Raw genomic sequence first — 23,443 nt, forward strand, 5'->3', positions numbered from 1 at the left:
TCTCCTATACCTTCTTCCTTCCCGCTTTATTAACCAACATTTATACAGCTTCTACTAATAATTTATAGCTCCGTCTTCAGGAAACTAGTAGCCAGCCAGCCAGGGATGATTACTTCTAAAGTGGCGTGGGACATTTTTCACTGATAGCTGTGGGACACAAGAAGAGGGTCACTGGTCCAGAGGACAGGACAGAGAAAATTTCATGAAGAAGGCATCTCCTTGAATCATAGATAAGAATTTCCCCAAAAAGGAAATGAGGAAAGAGTGTTAGACGTATGGAACATGGAAAATAGAAAAGCAGAGAGATGTAATTTCAAGATGGCCTGCCAAGGTTAGAATTGCAAACATCTATATGTCTGATACATTAAGATGCATCAAAGTGAAGCTGGGGACATGGGTCAGTTAGTGACATGCTTGCCTTGTAAGTCCCACGACCTGAGTTTGATCTCCACCACTACACACACACAAGATAGTGAAAAATAAGGAAATGAGTGCTTGTAACTGGGAGTTGAGAGTGCGGGAAGACGTCTAGTGTCTGGAGTCTCCTTGAACATCTGATTCAACCTCACTGTACCTCTTCCCCTGACTATAAAATGTGATTAATAACAGCACCAAAAACTTTGTCAATTTGTAGAAAGAATTTAAACAGTCAATTCTCGTAGTGTTAAGGACAAAGCTGGAATATGGCAAATGTTCCACTAACTTAGCTACTAGAGCTACTAATACTCTCAAAACCACAGGTGAAGCCGGGCATTGGTGGCTCACAGCCGGGCGTTGGTGGCGCACGCCTTTTATCCCAGCACTCAAGAGGCAGAGGCAGGTGGATCTCTGTGAGTTTGAGGCCAGCATGTTCTACAAGAGCTAGTTCCAGGACAGCCTCGAAGGCCACAAAGAAACCCCGTCTTGAAAAACCAAAAAAAAAAAAAAAAAAAAACACAGGTGACCTAGGAAAGGTGAAAGCATAAGACACTAGACTTAAGGAAAGTCTCTTATACCTACCTTCAAGACTCCAATAAGGCACATGGGAGGACTTTTGTCAAAGCTTGGTTGTCTTACCAAATAAAATGGGATGAGAGTCTGTTTGAATATGATGAATGATGTAAGATCTCTAAGATTTTAAAAGGACAACAGAAATTACCACTGTCCACCAACATGTATTCTTTTCTGGTTTGTTATTGTTGTTGTTTTGTTCTGTTTTCTGGCACGGGATCTTGCTATGAAGTCCTGACTGCCCTGAAAGTATGTAGAGTAACTGGACTCAAACTTGCAGCAATACTCCAACATCTGTTTTCCAAATTCTGGGTTGACAGGCCTGTGCCACCATGTCTGGCTTCAACATCTGTTATTTTCAACCAAACAGCTTACCTTGACTTCCTCAGGTTTTGCAAATCTTTTCTAAAAAGATGAATGACATGTCATGTGACTGGGCTATTTTTATCCTTTGAGGCTATTTAAGCTCCGTCACACTTACAGAATGAAACCAGAACCAGGACTGATTCATCCAGAGGCTGTGAGCACTTCCCAGTCTTTAGTGTACAGTAGTAGGGGACATGTTTGACCAAATGCTTCTCTTCCTTCAGTCAAGCAGTAATATGTCAAAGGCAAGTGTATACCAGTCAGGCAAGCTTTAGCAATGACCTCAGATGATGGCAAATATCAACATTAATACATGTTGGATTCCTATGTAAATACATAATTCAGCCAACCAAAAGTGATCAGAGACTCGTCTAGGGGTGTCATAGTGTAGTGGCTCTGAGCTTTGGGATCATCTTGCCTGTGCTTGGTTCCTGACTCTGCCACATATTCTGGGACACTGAGCAAGTTCTTTGACTTCTCTGTTCTTCGATTTCCTCTTCCGTAAAACAGGAATGAGCGTGTTTACCTCACAGGCATGAAAACCGAAGTGTGCAATTACAAAGCATATTGTCATATGGTGAGCACTACAGAAAGAGGGCATTGCCCCCAGTAGGACCACCGAGAGATGGGACTGTTTTCCTCTAAAAAGCACTGTGAAAATAACGGGCATATGAATGGTACACCAGCCTGCCTTCTTCATGAAGTCCCTTGATGGGGAGGGGCGGGGCTCTCCACGGCAGCAGTCAGAAACATGTTCCCATCAACTTGAGCAAGGAGCTGACAGAGATCCATGTGCATGGTTTGAATGGTAAATGATCCCTAAAATGCATGTTTAAATATTGGGCTGTGCTGTGTTGATAGGCTGTAGAGCAGTGGTTCTCAACACTGAGACCCTTTAATACAGTTCCTCATGTTGTGGTTACTCCCCATCCATAAAATTATTTTCAATGCTACTTCATAATTGTAAGTTTGCTACTGTTATGAATAGTAATATAAATATCCCATATGCAAGCCCCTGTGGGGGTTGTGACCTACAAGGTGAGAACTGCTACTATAGTTAGCAAAGGAGCCCAGCTGATGACAGTGGGTCATGGGAGCCAGGTCTTGGGTCACAGCCTGGCCCTGCTTCAGGTACTTCTCTGCCTTCTGGTCTGGCTTCTGTGAAAAGCTCTGTCTCCCACATGCTCCCACTGCCATGGAGCAGCTTTCCCTGCCATGATGGATGGAAACTAAAGGTCAAAGTAAATCCTTCCTTCTTGTCAGTTTCTCTGTCAGGAATTCTGCACAACACAAAAGCAGTTAATACACTGTGCAAGCCCCGTGCGGGACACCTTTACCCGTCTTTGATTTTTGTGCTAGCCAAAGCCCCTCCAGCTTGTCACCTTTTCACAGCTTGTTAGACAGGAGCATGAGCTTTCAGCTTTAACCCACGTCTTTACACTTCCTTTTCCTTATGAAGGTGCCCATGCAATTGGAAGAATTGCCAGCTTCCTCCTGTTTATCTTTTGGTAGTCTAATTTCTAGGGCCTCAGTCAGAAAAACTAAAATAAGCAGAGAAGAGGGGTTTTACCCTCCTTTACATGCTGCATAGCTATTTGTTAAAAAAAAAAACTAAACTAAAAAAGGCTTTAAAGCCCTTCTGTTCCAAAGCCATGAGCCAATCTTGATTTTTCACTGTACAAAGTATATGTCAGGCACACTGAGGAAGTGATGAAGGGAATCTCTGCTGTCACTATCTCCCTGACTTCTAACCCACACTGACAGGGGAAATGGGGAATATTCCACCAGGTGTGGACATATATATAGCCATGCAGAGAGGGTATTTGCTCCATTGACTTGTAAGGAAAGCGAAACTGCCTTCAATCCAATGTGCACTGTCGCAGCTCCAGAGCCTCTAGCATGTGCCCCTGGGAAGCTAGCTCCTTTAGGATAAGCCCCATCGAGTGAGCTTGTGTGATGGCTCCAGATGTCATTTTGAGTCCCACTCTCTATCTCTGGCAGCCTGGCAAGACATCTCTCTCCCATTCTCCTCTCCTGAGATGTGACGCAAGGAAGTCTGTCACAGGCCCCCACAGTCCTCTTTTTCAGCTTTCATTCAGATAAGATGGCTAGATTGCTGGGGACCACCGTAAGCCACAGTAAAAGCCGTAAGCTAGGATGGTGGCAGCAAAGGCAAAAATCAAGATCTCTAGTTTGGATCCAGCCCTATGAGTTCTGAACAGCTGCCTCCTGGCTTTACTCCCAACATCCGCATTGAGAGAGGAAAAGCATTTTCCACATTTGAAACCAGTATTGTTCAGAGGTTTCGTGGACCAGGTAACTGAGTTCTCATACAGACAGGTATTACTGTATTCACCTGAGAAGCCGTGGTGACTTTCATTATGGTGGTGGTGGAGATAACGGGCAAATGGCAGGGCTAAGCTATATACAGAAGGTAGAATCACAGAACCAGATGAGTCCAGAGCCCAGAATACATGGGGTTGAGGAATAGGGAAATGAGGAACAGGGAAAATCGTCAGGACAAGACACTAACAAAAGCCATGGAAAAGACAGTGTCTCCTAAGGCAAATGCCAAGTGGGAAGGATAGAGTGTAAGGGCCACATTTGAGAAGCAGGCCAGGAAAGGATAGTCTTTGAAGGGAACAAGAAGCTACCACAAGAGCTACGGAATTCACATGGGCAGATACTGCTAATCATTCAGTTTACAAAGAGCCAGGGCCATGGAGGAGGACCAGGAATATTCTTCCAGCTGTGCTGAAAGTGATGGAGGAAGGACCCAGAAGAGCCTCATAGCAGCTGAAGAGGGTGAATAAAGGAGTGGGGGTCATGAGAGGTGGCACATGGCTTTAACAGCAGCACTTGGGAAGTGACAGCAGGTAGATATCTGTGAGTTTGATGTAAGCCTAGCCTACATACAGGGTTCCAGGACAGCCAGGGCTATATAGTAAAACCCTGTCCACCTGCTGCCCCACCTCAAAAAAGTAAGAGGATTAGGAAGCTCACTGCTCTGATTATAGTGAGGGTTTTGGGGGGTGTGTATATGTTTGCTTTCTATGGGTTTGAATAAAGAATTAGCAGATAATATGCAAAGATAAAGTTCCTAAGAGCAATGGTTTTGAATCAGGCATGGTGACACACACTTATATTCCTAGCCCTCTGAAGACTGAGGCAAGAGAATGACGAGTTTGAATCCAGCCTAGGCTACAAACAAGAGTAAAAATTTGTCTCAAGCAACAACAACAACAAAAAAATATTATGGTTTTTGAAAAGCACATGACAGGAAGACCTACTGCATTTTCTAAGTATCAAGAAAATGATAGAGTTGAAGCCTGTGGCTAAAATTTCCATTTTTACCACACAAACCCAAGCTGAGTAAGTATAAATAAGAAGCAGGCACACAGTGCTGACACAGAAATTTTTTTAGGGGACGAAGGAAGGCATCTACATTCAGGTTCATAATTATGGCCTATACCTGCAGATACAAGATGGGGACAGACTTGACATGAGAAGCAGGGGAAAATTATTCATGTGCATCTGACCCCTAGAACCAAATGTTCAGCTCACTGAGCCAGCAGGAGCTGTGGATGGAGTCCCAGAGCACACTGACTCTCCCCATGCCCCATAACACACACACTGGAAGTTCTCAAACAGTAATCTTAAAATGTCCATTACTAATTAAAAATCCTAAGCAATCAATTTCAGCTATGCATCATTTAAGTTTTAAAGGAATGTGAGGTAGAGGGCAAGGCATTTTGTTTTCTCAAATCAAAACAAGTGCTGAAAATTAAAATAGGTTCAGGTATCCTGAGAGTTCACAGCAATATCACTGACTTCCCTTCAAGCCTCACTCAAGCCAGGCTTTGCTGGAAACTTATTTAGAGACTCTTTCAGGTGCCATCACTTACCTGAGTGGCACAGCACCCCTATAAGGTTGTAATTGTCATTATCTCCATTTCACAGTCAAGGACAAATGCGATGACATATTGTTTAAGGTTTATTAAAGCTTGCTGTAGATCAGAAAAGCAAAGCAGCTGGGCACTAGCTCTCACTCTACCTCAGACTGAAAGGGCTGATCCATGAGCTCCTCACCAAGCCTGTTGCCTCTCCTCAGTGTGGCTGGAGAATCCTGAGACTTTAATCTCTTCCTATCCTCAATGTGGCTGGAGAATGAATGCCTGATACTGAGGCCTTGCTCCTGTCTTATATACCTCCCTAATGCTGGGATTAAGGTGTGTGATCCCAGGTGCTGAGATCATCTTTGTGTGAGCTGTTTCTCTTTAGGACTGGATCAATCTTGTGTAGATCTGGGTGGCTTTGGACTCACAGAGAACCATCTACCTCTTAGTCCTGAATCCTAGGATTAAAGGTGTGTACCACCACCTCCTAGCTTCTGGCTGCTGGGATTAAAGGTTTTTGCCTGGATTCTATGACTTGTGGCTGACTCTGCTTTCTGATTCCTCAGGCAAGCTTTGATAAATCATAAATAATATATCACCACAGCCACTGATGCATCCATTTGCTCCATGTCATGTGAACTAGTGAGTGTGAACAGGACCACTGGTTGTCAAGGTAAGTCCGTCAAAACCTCTGTTCTGCCCAACTCTCACAGCCTCCTTCCAGCCTTCCACTCCTTCCACCAGAGGGGTGGAAAACAATAAAAGACACAGCAGGAAAAGAAGTCTTCCCTTCACTTGAGAACTGAGAGGCAAGTGAACTGCCTGTGTGTCCTTGGGTTCAGTTTGTGATGGAAACTCAGAAGAAAAGGGAGCGGCCTATGATATGACACAATGGCTGGCTCCTCCCAGAAGAGTCCCTGGAATGTGGCCAGGCCCCTGGACACCCACAAAGAACTCAGTCACCTCTGCACATGACCCAGACACAGAGAAAGCCAGGTGAAGGAAAAGGCTTCTAGCCTAACTTCACCAGTGCAAAAAGTGGATCGGAGGAGACAGGGTGTCTGGGGCTCTGGAACACATAGTGCACAGCTCAGCTGTTCCTTTCATGGAAAAAAAGTCATCAGGAATTCAGAGTCAGGCTTGTGAAGCCACTGGGGCCATCTACATTAGGCAGTCAGAATTCATCACACTTTGGAGGAACACCACAAAAACGTCCAAGCCCAGAGGCAGTCACATTCTAGACAAAGGTGTTACACATGTGTGCACATCTGTTCAAGTGGGCAGGAAGACTTAGAAAGCTTTAACCATCCAGTTTTCTACAGATCATAACAGAGACAGGCTCCCTCCTCTTGTCTCTTCTCCCCTTCTGCATCTGGTCCCTGTGCAGGAAACAGCACACTGAAATGGACAGTTATTCTTCAGAAGGGCTTTGAGGATGCTGTCACTGTTCCCAGCTCTGAGTGACTCACTGGGCTGAAACAGTTTCTCTGAATGCCTGCTTTCGCCCTGGAAGTCTGGAGTTGGGGGGATATAAGCAAGAAAGCACTGGGTCTACACTGAGTTCCACCCACTGCTGGGTTTAATTAAGCATGTCTGAGGGGACTCCCCTGGAAGTGGTGTTTTGGAAGCTCAAACCATGGTTCCTTGTAGACTTCACTATGTGAGCCTTCCCCTTTTTTCATTTGGTTTGGCATCTTTTCTCTTAACAAATGACAGTCCTGAACTGTCTTAGCAAATGTGCTAAACTTTGCGAATCTGCAAATCACCAAGCCTGGGGGTAGACTAGGAAAACTCCAACCCATAATACTTGATGAGCAGAAGAGCACTCTGCTATAACAAAGTCCCGGGCTATTTAAATCCTCACTTCCACACTAATTAGCTGGGAACCAGTAAGCTGGTTAATTAGGTCCCCTCAGTTTAGGATTTCTCTTAAGACAGTACAGCCTGTCTCAAAAGACAATGTTTAAAGAACTGGGGTAGATAATAAATAATAAATCCTTTTCTCTTCAGACTAACATTGAATGGCACAGTAGCTTTGCAGTTCCCGACATGCTCAACCAGCAGTCTCAGCCTCAAGGGAGCTTCCTTCAAGCCCTGCTCCCCTCCTTTGTGCTGGAGCTACTGAGAACACCCTCATTGGGCATCAGATAGCAGACACAGTGGAAATACTTATACCACAGAAGTTGACAAAGCTAAAAACTGGGTCCCCTGGGTGCTAACCATTGATTAGTGTGTCTCCTTGGGGGCTAGGGGAAGCCAATCCTTACAGACCAGCTATAGCCTACAGTCATTTTTTTCCTAATTAATGTATATGTAAAGATATTCGACAGTAGTGGTGGAGGATTTGCTGAACACAGGTGTAATGGTACACACCTGTAATGCAAGCCATCAAGATTCAGAGGAAAAAGGATCACAAGTTCAAAGCCAGCCTAGTACCAATAAATAAGATTTTTTAAAAAAAAAAAGTAAACAAGTAAACATAGCTTCTCAAAGGCAGAGCAATCCAACTTCTAAACACACAAGAAATGAAAGCCTGTATCTACACCAAAACATGAATATTTGTAGCAGTTGTTTACAGTAGCCAAAATAAACAGTAATCAAACTATCTATCCATATGAACGATAGAATATGGTTCATACATATTCTACACACATTCATACAATAGAGTATTATGTAGCCAGAAAAAGGAATGAAATATAAACACATACTACAGTATGAATGAACCTCGACACCATCATGCTTAGTAAAAGCATCCAAAAACAAAAGATTACTTATCATATAATCCTATCTATGTAACAATCCAGTCGTCCATAGACCGGAATCAAGCTGATGGGTGGTAGGAGCTGAGAGAATTTTATTTTTAATGGGGACTGTTTCTGCCTGGATTGATGAAGCTAAATCTTTGTGGCTTTTATACAACAGTAAGGTCACTGACTTGTTCCTTTAAATGGTTACAATAGTAAATTTAGGTTATGCCCATTTTTACTTCAATTAAGAGGAAATATATACATGCACACGGCATGCTCATGTGCGCGCTCAAACACACACACACACACACACACACACACACACACACACACACACACGTAACTAGACAAGGGATTGTTTAAATGTCTGAACCCAAGAAGGCACTTGCCTCCAAGCTAGATGACCTGAGTTCAATCCCCAGAACCCATTGTAGAAGGAGAACCAACTCCTCCAAGTTGTCCTCTGACCTCCACACATGCAACATGGTACCTGCACACACACACACACACACACACACACACACACACACACACACACACACACACACACCTTAAATAAATACAAAATTGTAATTTAATTTTAGAAGAGAGCTATACAATCCATAAACTACAAACACAAATATAAAGCATATACAGTTAACGACTTGATTTAGAATACATATTCTATATATTGTAAAAAACAAAAGGCAGATAACCTAAGAGAAAAAATGGGCACTTCTATCAAGAATAAATGCAAAAGGACCTTGAACTCAACTGTCTTAAATCATAAGGTACCCATCACTTTCCACAGTGCGTTCTTCCTTAAAAAAAAACATAGTGCGGTGTTTCTTAAGGAAGAAACAGGGGTAAATAAACTGGCAAAGGGTGTCCTTGTCAAGGCCTGATACACACGGCCAGAGGAAGGGAAAAGGAAGGAAGTGCATGCACCAAGGTGGTCAGTGAAAACGTCCAAGGAAGTCCCCCTGGGTGGAAAGCAGCAGGGTGTGGTTTAACAGTCAGTATGCTAGCCAAAGAGATAAGACATCTTAAGGCATGTTGGGAGTGCACCTGACTTGGCTGTCCCCGGGTTCTTCACTTGTGAATCAGGGTAACAACTTTGTGGATAATTTACAGGCACAATTTATGGGAATGCTGATAAGATGGAGCCACACGGTTACATATGCAGAGCCTCTGTACCTACAAGGATCTCCATATAGAAAGGAACTCTGAACCCCTCCGTAAGCACCCTGGTACCACAAGACATCTGGAAAGCCAAGAGTCCGGGGTAATCAGAAAGCCACACCATCCACAAACAACCCTGCCCACAAGGATGAGGAATAAGAACTGCAGTTGAGGAAGCCAGCTGATTCCCTGAAGAGCCCAGGCAGTAGGAGAAACTTGCAGGAGCCCACAGAGGTAGAATTGGGACCCCATCAGACTGTGAGCCGAACTGGGCCAGAATCATTCTCTCTACTAACTCTGTTTCTTCCATTCTGTGCCAACTGACTCCACCATACTCAGGCAAAGGAGCTGAATCCCATATTACAAAGGAAACACGTGACTCTGCTACCAGTGGGTTATACCCCAACCCTGGATGAAGAACACAATGTGCACGCTGCAGTCTTGTCAGCAAGAAGTGGCCTGCTCGTGTGCCTTCTGCAGTGGCCACAGAGGGACTCTGCACACAAAGGATCTTGGAATGTAGACAGAATGGCCAAGTCGTTGGGTTTTCCCCCTCATACCATACAATAATTGACTTGGAAGAATTCGACAGTTTATAAAGTTTCTTACTCCCTTGTTTACTTAATAACTAGATTGTCACATTTTGAACAGTTCTTCTTTTGGGAAGTTTATCAATGTATTTGTTAATCTTAGAGATTGTTTTCTAAAAGAAAAAAAAAGTTAAGCAACAAATATTACTTTGTGCCTGTAATCCAGTTTGTGGGGCAGTTCAAGGCCAGCCTAGGCTACATAGTGAGTTTGAGACAACCCTGGGCTACATTAAAAGAAAAAACTGCAAATTTAAAAACAACAACAAAAAGACAAACATAAAGTTGGGTTAAGAAACAGGTACCAGTTTTCACTGGTAATCATTAAACTTCAACATTTATCTTTGGAGGTACAGTCTGTTCACAAAGCCCAACACAAACAGTGTCAGGAGACAATTAAAACAATTTATTCTGTTGTGTTCACTGCTGAATGACACACACACTTCCAAACCTCCTTCTGCATATACTCTTTGAAACAACTGAAAATGTAGTTTCACTATTTGAAATCATCATGTGATGTCTTCTGGTGGCTACTTATATACAGTAATGTCTACTTTTTACTCTGAGAAAAATTAACATCAGTAAATACCTAAAAACACACACAACAACCTGTTTCTAAATTTAAATAATGTCCTCTAAACAGTAAAAAGGAACTAGATGAGAGTGGCAACCACCATAACAGTGTCTAAAGATATTTCTGCTTTCTCTCCACACTTTCTGATCACAGCACTGAGATCAACAGCAAAAATGTTCTTGAGCTAATAGGTGTGGAGTCCTATGCTTAATTATTAAACAACAATGTGGGGCCTCGAGGAAGTTATTATGTATTGATATTGGTCAGGGAATACAGGAGCACTAATAACACAGGAATGAATATGCACAAGTTCAGAAAGAGTGAGGCGTTTGCCCAGGGAATGCCAAAACGTCCGGTGAAGATGAGCTGAGCCACGACCAGGATAACCAGAGAGAAGGGGCTGTGGTGCTTAAGAGGGACAAGGCTTTAAAGGTAGGAGTGTTACAAGCATGTTTTTCTGCCAGCCTGGTCTCACAGCCACATCAGCCCCAGACACTCAGAGACTTATATTAATTATGAAACTGTTGGCCGATGACTAGGGCTTCTTATTGGCTAGCTCTGTCTTAATTATTAACCCATTTCTATTAATGTAAGCATTTCTACATGGTCTTCTCTTACTGGAGAACGCTTCACTCGAGTCCTCTCATCCCTGGATCTCATGGCGACTGCTCTCGCCTACACCTCCTAGAATCCTCCTTGCCGCCTACTCCCACCTATCATTCTGCCTCATTGGCCGAATAGTGCTTTATTCATTAACCAATAAGAAAAACATATTTACAAAATGATATCTCTCATCATAGGAGGATGACAAAGTTTGAAGCAAAAGTATCTGGGCAATCATCCATCAGACTGCCCGCCTATTCACGCCCTCTTCCCTTGGAGCTGGGATTGAACCCAGGACCTCACCATTCACTGGTTCTCCCACTGGACTACATGCTGATCCTGCAGGGATCTGCTATAACTTCACACTGCCGAGTTATCTGATAAGGGAGGGTGTCCTCACTCGTTTGCACAACTCACACTTCAGTTTCCAGAACTCAAGTGGTGTAATCAGAAAGTGAGTTTCTGGTCCAGGCTGACTATCAGTTACTGGGTGACCAGAAGCAAATCATCTCCTTATCCTTAGTTTCCAAAACTGGAAAATCTGGAGCGCTTTCTTCAAAGTTTCTTTGAGCTCTAAAAATTCTCCCATTATGTCAGACCAATTACATTTTGTATGAGTGACTATTCGTTTGCACCTCCACATATGTCTAGGACCATAAAGGTCCCAGACTCACCATGTCTAGTTTTACTCTTAGGACCTTTGCACATACTGTCCTCTTTGCACAGAGATATTACTCTCTGCCTAACTTTTCTCATGTTCCTGCTCTGGAAGACCATCTGAAAACCTTCACAACCCCTACCAACATCTATACATCAAAATAAAAATAACAACAGTTTGTATGTTTTTGACTAAAGCGTATTCCATCCCATAAATTTGTTCTTTGTAAACAGTCTCCCAAGGTTAAGTCCAACCATTCCGTGTGTGTGTGTGTGTGTGTGTGTGTGTGTGTGTGTGTGTGTGTGTGTGTGTGCGCACGCGCGCGCGCGCGTGCATGCGTTCGTGCAGAAACACCTCTGTTGTCAGTCCTCACCTCCCAGCAACAACCCTATGCTTATCAACCAACACAGGAAACTGGGACTCCCAAGGAAGCAGCTCCAGGCTCTCAGATTTCTAGCCCAGTAGTGCTGGTTATGTAAACTCACATCAGGGTGCTTTGAAAAGAAACCTCTACAAGAAGTTGTCTACAGTTGTAATAAAGACGAGCCAGTCACTTTAAGGCAGGCAAATGGGTAGAGAGCGGTAGGGAAAAACAGTTGAGTTCAACTACCCTACTTCCCAAACTTTCTGGAAGTCAATTTTTCATAATTGCCTTTGGACCCTTCAGCAGTCTTTTGAATATATTCAGTGGGGAAAAAAAGAGCTAAATAAAACTTTGACGCAAACTTGACTGTTGGTTATCACTAAAAATTGCTGAGATTTAGGGCTTGTGAAAATTCAATGAAGAAAACTTCGATGGAAACTGTCTTGATATCACTAAGCACTGCTCGGAGCTCAGTTTTATAAATAAATTAAACCAGACAATATCACTTCTTCAAGGAAATGCTGATTTCTTTTCTTTTCTTTCTGAGAGGGTTTCTAAGGCTGTACTGGAACTCACTCTGTAGGCCAGGCTGGCCTTGAACTCACAGAGATCCGACTGCCTCTGCTCCATCCCCACCCCCAGTGCTGGGATCAAAGATGTCTCCCACCATTCCCTGCAGCTGATTTTTCTTATAGCCCTTGTCTTTCTCATAATACAAATAACCAATGAGTAAAACACAACTACCACAGTGGTATCTCAGAGTGATTTTTCAGGAACTCTGATATTTTTGTTGTTGTTGTCCCTACCTAAAATTCCAAGAGGATTAAATCTGACTAAGTTCCCTTTTTGCTAGGTTAGCCATTGTGGTACTGTATTCTTCTTCATACAAAGTCTTACATGCCCCATGACTGCTTTGACACAAAATACTAAAAAGTTAAAACTAAAAAATTGGTGAGAGATGTAAAATAACTGATTTTTTTCACACCCTAGCAGACCATGCTAAAATAATGTACTTGTGAAGAGGACGATCACCCATCCTCAAAGGCAAACATGAGCATTAAGGTAAGAGAATCTTGGGGTACAGAGATGGCTCAGGAGTTAAGAGCACCTGCTGCTCATGTATCAACCTGGGTTCAGTTCTCAGCACCCACATCAGGAGGCTCATAACCACCTATAACTCCAGTTCCAGGAAACCCAATGCCCTCTGTCCTCCATGGGCAGCAATGCACTTAGAGTACACGAACTCATACAGGGACACACACATGCATACAACTAAAAAGTAAATGAACAAATCTTTAAAGAGCAAGAGAACCTAGGGTGATTTCTTCTGTGGCCTCTGACATGTACTCTCTGGGAGCTTTTGATATACTTGTTTCTTACAAATGTTTCTCTTCCTCCACTGGAAACATTTAAAAAACCCATTTCTTGGCCAACCTAGTCATGCATGATTTATATTCTAGGCTTCTGGGTTGAGAAGGAAGAAGGTACAGAGACAACTGTAAAGACCTAGAGGCCCTTGAATAGGATGTGACTATAGACTTGGCTCCAGTGTCTGGATATTGATCATAGACTAGTGTGACTATAGAAAAGTGCCCATGTGAGGGCTGGAGAGATGGCTCTGCCGAAAAGTACTTGTTCTTGCAGAGGACCCAGGTTTGATTCCCAGATCCCACAAGTGGTTCACAGCTAACCTTAACTCCAATTCCAGGGGATCTATAACATCATCTTCTGACCTCCACACACACATGTGCATGTAAAACACTCATATAAATAAAATAAAATAAAATAAATCTTTTTAAATAGACCTCAGCTTCCTAAGGGGACAAAAAGTTTAATATCATCCAGTGAAGATAATTAATTTAGCAAATTAAGGTAGCGTCAGACTTTTAGACTTCTGACCAGGTATCATGGCATTTCTAAATGATTAATGAGGCAGAAGGTCAGGTATCAAGGATAAGACAACCAATAAAGTTCAAAAATAGAAGACAAGACAGAAGAAAAGGAAGTAAAACATTTCTGCTAGTAAGAAAATGAGTTTTCAGGTGCTAATACAGTTGATTCTGAGAGCATAAAAAAATCATACTGAACTGGGTGGTGGTGGTGCACACCTTTAATCCCAGAGGAAGAGGCAGGTGGATCTCTGTGTGTTTGAGGCCAGCCTGATCTATAGAGTGAGTTCCAGGACCACCAGGGCTACACAGAAAAACCCAGACTCAGGAAAAAAAAGTGTGTGTGTGTGTGTGTGTGTGTGTGTGTGTGTGTGTGTGTGTGTGTATGATGTATATGGATATGTATGTATGTATTGTAGTGCACTAACCACTATATTAACAACGAAATACAAAAATTTCTACTCATCCATGATCTTGCTTCCTAAAGTTTGGCTACTTGGTATTATTAACCATGATCCAAAATTATTAAATGGAAAATTTCAGAACTAAACAATTTATTTGTTTATTTTTGGTTTATGTGTATTGGTGTCTGGATGAGGGTGTCAAGTATCAGGTCCCCTGGAACTGGAGTTACAGAAAGCTGTGAGCTGCCATGTAGTTGCTGGGAATTGAACCTGGATCCTCTGGAAGAGCAGTCAGTGCTCTTAACTGCTAAGCCATCTCTTCAACCCAAAGAACTAAACATTTATATGTTTTAAATTTAATGCCATTCTGAGTGGTATGATAATATTTCAGGATATATCACTCCACCCCACCTGGGACTTGAACAGCCCAACATCCAATGTATCTAAACTGTACAGATCACAAATTAACAACTGACTCAGGTTTCAGATCAATTACAGCACTATACAATGTTTATATTCCAGTAACAATTTTACTATAAAATTATGATTCTTCTGTTTGCTCTTAAATATTAGTATTCTCTATATATAAAATTTACATTAAGCTTTACCAGCAATATATGTGTATAGGAGAAAACTAAGGGATAGTTCTTTTCATGACTTCAGCTATACCCTGTCAATGTTTGCTGCAACCCTGGGATGAGGGCTATGACATCTAGAGCAATAATTCTTCAGTGTGATGCAAATACTTCCACTGGGTCTGCAGTAAAATGGATTATTTTCCCACGCCACACCAACTTTTCCACCATGCAAGTAAGTGCTGCAAGACACAACCCTTCAAAAAGGGACTAAAAGGCCTGTACACCTGAGGTTTCCACCTGGGGATAAACTAACTTACAATGGAAGAAGCATTCACCCTGGTGGCTCTTGTCCTTGTATTGCTAAGACCTTCTAGGTTTCCAAGTCCAGTTGAGAGAACACCCTTCATGTGACCCAAGACACCCTCTAGAACATGAGCTTTCCAAGATACTCAAGAGTGTGTGACATCATAACTGTAACTTGATTGCTTTCATTGTCCTGTTAGGGAATCTCAGTAAATCAAACATGGTGGTCATGGATAACCCGCTCTACCTGATTCTGAAGTAATGGTCTCCCTATCTCACCTGCAATCCATTCAATTATACATGACATACGGAGTGTCCGCCCTGTACAAAACCCTCAGAAATACAAATATGGGTAAGCCATGATCCCTGTCCACAGCCCTCTGAATGATGAAAAAGAGACAAAAAAGTCTTTCCTTTTCATTATCCCAATATCTCTAACACCACGTCGTAGCACACTAAAATTAAATACAAGAATGAGAATTTGAACTTTGGTTAGTCTCACTCCATAGTCACCAACTGGGTGTCCTACAATTTAACTCAGCTCTGAAACTAACTGCCCAAGCTAATACATACTCATGGGTAAAGGGTTCAGTCCTGTTTACTTCAGTTCCAGAGCTTACAAAGTGGTCTCCAGGTTACTAGGAACTTCTGTTTGACTTAATTCCAAACCACAACTTCCCACAACCACTTCTTCAAGCTCAAGAATTTTCTAGAATTTACCAAGCAACTCTGTTACTACTGACATAATAAATAAACAACCAAATAAAGTGATAGATACATAGGGCAAGGTCCAGAGGGGTGCCAAACCCAGGAGTTCCTGTCTCCGTGGGGCTTGCATGCTGTGACACCAATCTCCTGGCACAGGAGCCACTCTGGAAGACTCTGTCTGAACCCTTCGTATCAGATGTGTGCTTGTGTCAAAATGGAGATGAAAATGAAGTTAAGCATATAAAAAGACACAATCTACATAAAAATAATTTTAAACTCCATACATGAATTGAAAATGTTATTTTAGAGCATCCAATTAGAGGCAGACAGGATGAAAAAAAAAAAACTGTTCGGTGTGAATCTTTTTTTTCAATACAAAGAAAATTCAAAACAATTGTAACTGAAAATAGTAAAATATCCTCTAAAGTAAAATCTTATCTGTATTATAGAGAGCAGTAACAGCACTCTCTCACTCTCTCTTCTCTTCCTCCCTCCCTCCCTCTCTCTCTCTTTCTCTTTCTTCTTACCCTAATTTTTCCTGGAGTAGCAAGGTAGTTTCAAAAACAGGCTTTGAAGAAACAGCCCTGCAATTTCTTGTAAGAATGCGCAACTTCTAGTATGAGCCACCTTATGTAAGGTTTTTATCTTTCTTTCCCTTGGTTCCTCATTCTGAAATGAAACCGAAAAGTGTAAAGTACTGTGGCTGGCACATAGTGTTCGAAAAGTCAGTGTGCCTAAGAATGCTATACTAAGAAAGACCTGCTTACAAAGTTAGCCAGTGGCTAATGTCTAGCAACCTGGACTCTTGTAAAACTGGTCAAGGTGGCTCACTGTGCCTCAACCAACCATGAGTATGATTTGTGCTAAATGCTTGCTTTCCTTCTAGCAACTGCTATTTTGGTATAGACCAAGACAAACACCATGGGTATTGAATCCATAATAATCTTCCCTTACAAACATGTTAATTATCACAAGTGTGAGAGGACCATGCACATTCTTCATTATTTATACTGGACCTGGTGCTTGATAACTTTGATTTTGTTTTGTATTCTTCCACTTTAATGATTTGTAGATAACTGTGAGGAAGAGATGTCTTGTCTCTTAATTAGGTATACTATTACTGTGATGACCAAAAGTAAGTTGGGGAGGAAAGGATTTCTTTGGCTTACACTTCCACATTGTAGTCCATCATTTAAGGAAGTCAAGATAGGAGCTCAAACAAGGAGGAATCTGGAGGCAGGAGCTGATGCAGAGGCCATGGGGGAATGCTCCTTGCCTGCTTGCTTCTCCATGACTTTCTCAGCCTACCTTATTTTTTTATTATTAATTTAATTTTTTTATTTTTTGTAATTAATTTTTTAGTTCAAATTAGGAACAAGCTCGCTTCACATGTCAATCCCTTCTCCCTCCCCTCCCTCCAACCCTCCCATCCAACCCCCCCACTACCTCCTACCCCATCCACCCTCCACTCCCCAGGCAAGGTAGGGACCTCGACGGGGCTCCTCAAAGTCCACCACATTATCCTGGGCCAGGCCTAGGCCCTTTCCCATGTGTCCAGGTCAAGAGTGCATCCCTTCACGAGGAATGGGCTCTCAAAGTCCCTTCTTACACCAGGGAAAAATACTAATCCACTACCAGGGGCTCCATATAGAGTGCAGAGGCCTACTCATTGACATCATGTTCAGGGGTCTGATTCAGTCCTGTGCTGGCCTCCCTGACAGCAGTCTGGGGTCCTCAGCCTGCCTTATTATAGAACCCAAGACCACCATCCCAGGATGGTACCACCCACAACGGGCTGGGCCTTCCTCCATCAATCACTAGTTAAGAAATGTTCTACAGGCTTGCCTACAGTCTGTTTAATGGAGGCATTGTCTTAATTGGGGTCCCTCCCCTCAAATGACTTTAGTTTATGTCAAGTTGACATAAAACTACCCAGCACCATAAGGAAGTCCTCCTGGTGACTCTAGATATGGAGGTGGAGCAGGGGATTGTTGTGGAATATTTGTGTACACTGTAAAGATGTGTCTCTGCCTAAGGTGCCTTCTGATTGTTTAATAAAGAGTTGAATGGCCAATAGCTAATCAGGAGAGGATAGGTGGGATTTCCAGGCAAAGAGAGGAAGAGAAGGAGGAATCTACACATTCAAGTTTTGCCAGCAGACTTAGAGCAACTTAAGCATGTGGTACTGAGGAGAGGTAATTGAGCCACATGAAATAACATATGGGTTAATTAAGTTATAAGAGCTAGTTGGAAAAAAGCCTAATTTAAAGACCAAGCTTTCATAATTAATAATAAGTCCCTGTGTTGTTGTTTGGGGACAAGCAATCCAAAGATAATCTGACAAGAAAGCATGCTACAGATGACGTGTCATACTTTTGACTTTATAGACTATTTGTAGTGTCCATACTGCAATACTAGGTACTACAGACAGCAAATCAGCCAAAGAGCACCACTGTCCAATCTAAAGTTTCCTGCTTTCTTAGCTAATAATTGTTGCAAAATTCATATACTATTTAGTTTCTTTTATTCAACATCTGAACACTTTTTCTTTACATTTTCCAGTAGGTATTTTTTTTTGAGCAAACTCCAGTCTCGTGCTTCCCTGACTCCCATCCCCATGTCATATGGAGCCTCCCCAGGAACACCAAGTGGCCTATACCATCTGTCAATCAGCTCCCTATGTAGAAAGTAACACCACTCGCAAGCTGCCATGGATTGTGGTACTGTAAGACTGTGTAACATAAATTGTCAAAAATCAGTTTCCCACTTCACTGGAACATGCACAAACATGAACAAATTAGCTACCAAACGAGAAAAGGCAAACTGAAGAAATCAACAGCCCAGGATACAAGCTGAAACACTAGTTTCTCAATATGAGATTTCCAGGAGATAGTTTAGCTGGATTTCTGATGATCTATCTAAAACATAATTTTTGATAAGACACTTTGAAAAGCACAGTATGTGAAATAAGCAACAACTGTTTCAGGAAAGGCTTCTGCTGCCATGTTGCAGAAGTTGGGTGCAGAGAGTAAAGAATGATTGGCCACCATGATTAACTCCAAGTTCAAACAGAGCATCCAATGGCCATGAGGGGGCCAAGAATGGGGACTACTGAAGCAACAGACAGCCTCTTCCCCAGATTTCATTTGAAAACAGAAGAGCTACGGATAATTTAAATGTCTCTAGAGATTCCAATGGTTTTCACAGCCCAAGTCTAGAATCTGACTTTCTAACTCAACATTCTCGGTGATTCCCCAGCTCACTATGCTTTTTGAGATGTGATTCTAAGAATAGAGACAAAAAAGCAGAAGGTTCATCCACTGCAAACAGGCACTGGACACATGCCCCCAAACAGGGAAGTAACTCCGGTGTGAGGTGTTTCCTGGATTTTCTAGAAAATGGGCTGAGAGGTGCCACACGGAAGTCTTCCCAGTATTGTTAATGGTTATTCCAAGAATTCTGATTCTTATCTTCAAATTCCAAATAATTCAATTTAGGCAATTATTTGTTTATCTAGAGATGGGGATCTAGTCAATGGCTTGGTACATGCTAAGCACATACTAGACACACACTCTAGCATCTGGCTACATCCCTACCCCTGGCAACTATTTACTGTGAGAGGCAACAAATCTGTGATCAGCTCAAGCAGCAAGTCACTAATGAATGCCAGTCCATCCGAGACAACAGAAATCACAAGAAAGTAAAATGACACCCCATTTTAGAAGGGCTCCACTGTCTTTTCATTCTGCTTAATCTATTAGGGCACTTGTAACTTTTCACAGTTAACCTTCCATATCTGCAGGTTCTGAGTCAACAGAATCAACAAACCCCAGGAAATATTTGGAGGGAAAATTGCATCTGTTTGAACATATACAGATTTTTCTCATGTCATTTCCTAAGGGATATAGAATGAGTATTTTTTATAGCATCAATATTGTATCTGGTATTATAAGCAATACATGGGTAATTTAAAATACACAAGAGGATTGCACAGGCTACATGCAAATACTGCACTATTTTATGCAATAGATTTGAGTTCATGAGGTGGTGGTGAGGGGAAACAGTGCCCTCACAGACATCAAGGGCCAACTGTATACTAACATCTTGAGAGTGAGTTGACCATTGTGTTGTACTTTCTCTTTATGTGGATGGTGTTTTGCTTGTATGTCTGTGTGCACCTCATACATGCCAGAACAGGGCATCAAACCCCCTGTAACTAGGGTAACTGCTGGCTGTGAGCATTAGTGCGGACACAGAGCATCAAACACGGGTTCTCTGAAAGCACTGCCAGTGCTCTTAACCACTGAGTCATCTGTCTGGCCTTGCTGTGTTGTATTTTAATAGTACCAGTCCATATTTCTAAGTTGACATGTCAGTTTCTGCAGTTTGGGGTTAGGAGAGTGCTGCCTTTTACCACTCTCACTGCTGTATCCTATTTTTCTCCTGGACTAACTATATTAAATTCCACTTACATCAAATCACTGCCATACAGCAAAAACTTACTCATGTTTCCCTCCAAATCTGTTAGCAATTTTAAAATAATCCTCATATTGGTAACAATTCTTATCTGAAACCCCACTGGATTTCTCAACTTCTTGGATAACAAAGAAAACGCAGCACCATGGGACAAAGGTAGCCAACATAACTAGTCACATTAACAGTTCTGGGCACACATTCAAAGTGAATAAACTAAAGAGTGAGCATGGGCTCACCTCAGCTCTAGTTTTACAAGTAGAATTCCTGAAGCTTTGGTTTTCAGCATTTGGGGGAGTGGTTAGAGTTAAAGGAATATGGTTCTACGGTTTGTGAACCTGAAGCACAGCACAGGCCATGACAATACAGCACAGTAGAAACAACAGCTGAGATTGCGCAGGAAAAGTAATGCCATTCTGTATAAATGAAGGGAACCAAAATACAGAATAAGAAACAACAGCAAAACATTAAGTCAACATCTGAGAAAACCACCCAAGAATAGGCACAATTGAGCCCAAATACCAGGACCACCAGGCAGTCACCATAATGACATTTGCTATCGAATGTTGTCAAGAGAAATTAGTCCCCAGCCATTCTCTACAACCCAAAATTATTTCTAGCATACAGGACTATGGCAGTAGTAGAAAATACCATATCCACCATGGCAAGATTTTAAATTGGGCCAGGGATAGCCACTCATTCACATTCATTGTGGAAAGCTAGAAGCTGCCTAACCAAAACCCCTTCCTTCCTCACTGTACCTAACATCCCACAGCAGGAGCTCACTGGATGCTGCTTCTTTAATCTCCCTGCCCCCAGCAAAGAACATGGGAGTAGACACTTAGCATCAAGAGTTCAAGAATTCCTCTGTAATCAACTTCAATAGATGCTTCACCAAATAACTCATCATCTTCAAGTAATGAAGAAACGTTCACACAAAACTTAGGCTTTGATACATAATATGGTGGCTTGTGGGAGAAAGCCATGTGCTCAGTATACCAATAAATTCTATAAGGACCTAAAACAAACAGGAATGTATTTTCTCTGACAGATTAATTAGTTCAGGAGCCTGACACCAAATGGATAGCTATATATCTGAACCTATAATGACAGACTTGTGTGGAGTTCTATCACATGCTAAATTTCACCTTTCAAGTCCAAATGGCAACAAACGGTAACCTCAAGTTCATTCGCTCAGTGGAGAGCATTGCCTACTCAATGTTGTCAACACTAAATGTGGCAGAGAAGATTGTCTCCTACCTCCGCTCGACCCTCATAGTAGGTTAGCACAGATTTGGTAAGAACAAAAAGTCTTTCTTTGTAGTTTAGTGGTGATGTCTTCTTTTTCTGCTGGGACCTTTTAATAAGAATCTCTTCTAGGATAGTGTTAAAATTCATCTCGGTCTTCTGGTCGCTCTTTCTCCTGCCATTGAAGATCCCAGTTTCTAAAGTTAGAAAATAAATGGTGAGAATATGGCTCTAATTTTCTAATGCTGTTGAAATTTTAAATTACAAATATAGACCCTCCTCACCCTCCAGCCAGGATAGTCTTAAGTGTCCAGACTGGGGTGACCAAGGCCCAAAGTTTTTCTTCTCTTAGCTCAGCCTCCATCCTGCCCAGCCCTTTCCCAGGAAACCCTAATGAAGATTTCCCATGATGGTGATGATACATGTCTTTGTCTCTTCCAGTATCCCTTAGCTCTCCAACACATTCTGCTATTTGACTTCGGAGAACAAGTAACTCAGATGGCAAAGTGCATTCCACTGCCTGTATTTTTCATTTAGGCCTCAAGATCTTAGGAACTGAAACACATGACCACACAGCATAACTGATTTGAACAATGAATAAGCATGGTAGTGGATACAATTCACACTCTGACTCAGTAAGAATGTCATCTTGATCTGGTATCAGAGTGGTGTCAAAAGGAAGCTGTTGCTACAGCAATGCCCCTTGGTAACTACATTACTATGCTCCATACATGGCTCCTATCCAGACCTCAAGAGAAAAGAAGCCCACCCAGTCAGAGTTACAAAGTCAAGGCTAACCCTTCTTGGGACAGCCTACCTAGATACAAAGATCCTTGATCCTGTACCTAGAGCCTTAAAACTAGAGTTGGCAAGATGGCTCAATGGGTAAAGGTGCCTCCAAACCTGATGACCTGAGTTCACTCCCCAGAACCCCCCCCCCCAAAAAAAGTGGAAAGAGGAGAAACAACTCCTGTAATTTGTCATCTGACCACCACGGTATACAGAAATAAAGGAATGCAGAGAGGAAGGGAGAAAGAGAGGGGAGGGGCCGGGTGGGGGAGGGAATGGAGTGGAAGGGAAGGAGGTAGGGGAGGCTTTAGGAAGGAAGAAAGGAAAGAAGGAGGGAGGGAGAGAGAGAGGAAGAGAGGGAGGGAGGGAGGGAGGAAAGGAAGGAAGGAAGGAAGGAAGGAAGGAAGGAAGGAAGGAAGGAAGGAAGGAAGGAAGGATTCAGCCATTTGAGAACCTAAAGGTACCCAGAAGAGGTCTGCGGATTCTTCCCTGAGGCAAGCTGAATTAGGGTAGATTTCCTTCCCTTGCCTCCTCCATGCCCTTTCAAGAACTAATTGCATATCAAACCACAGAAAAAAAAGGAGTCTCCTGAAGTACATTCAGCAGCTACTTGATATTGTCGCCAGTGAATGGATACTGAGCTACTAAGGAATTCCATCATGCCTTCTTCCAACCTGATAACTTTAGTGCTCTACTATAACTATTCCCTCTTCACAATGACATCAGCCACTTTGGCTCTTCTGACTTTTATGAGCATTTATTCAACAGCATAACCTCTAAACATCCACCCCTTCATTCAGAAGGTACGGTGGGGAATACTAGGTTAGCGAGGCTTAAGTGAGATACAGATAATAAACTTACTGTGAAAATGCTATACAAGTATCTCTTATGGTTAACAGGCAGTAGCGCTTATTAGGAGATATGGCCTTGTTAAAGTATGTGTGGCATTGTTGGAAGAAGTGTGTCGCCATTTATTTCCTGCTGCTTGCCAATCCAGATGTAGAACTCTCAGTTCCTTCTCCAGCACTATGTTTGCCTGCACATTGCCATGCTTCCCAATATGATAATTATGAACTAAACCTCTGAAAATGTAAGCCAGCCCCAA

General features: G+C 42.3%; 1 protein-coding gene across 2 annotated transcripts in view; it reads right to left on the bottom strand.

The window, feature by feature from the left end:
- Tec (tec protein tyrosine kinase) overlaps positions 1-21,738 on the bottom strand; it is a 65,703-nt gene extending 43,965 nt beyond the window's left edge. For both annotated transcript variants that reach the window (XM_035452790.1, XM_035452789.1), the window contains exon 1: positions 21,562-21,738. In XM_035452790.1, coding sequence (XP_035308681.1) covers positions 21,562-21,699 — 138 coding nt within the window. In that variant the 5' untranslated portion in view covers positions 21,700-21,738. The remainder of the gene's footprint in view (positions 1-21,561) is intronic.
- Positions 21,739-23,443: the final 1,705 nt, after the last annotated feature.

The sequence above is a fragment of the Cricetulus griseus genome, assembly GCF_003668045.3.
Source record: "Cricetulus griseus strain 17A/GY chromosome 1 unlocalized genomic scaffold, alternate assembly CriGri-PICRH-1.0 chr1_1, whole genome shotgun sequence".
Lineage (NCBI taxonomy): Eukaryota > Metazoa > Chordata > Mammalia > Rodentia > Cricetidae > Cricetulus > Cricetulus griseus.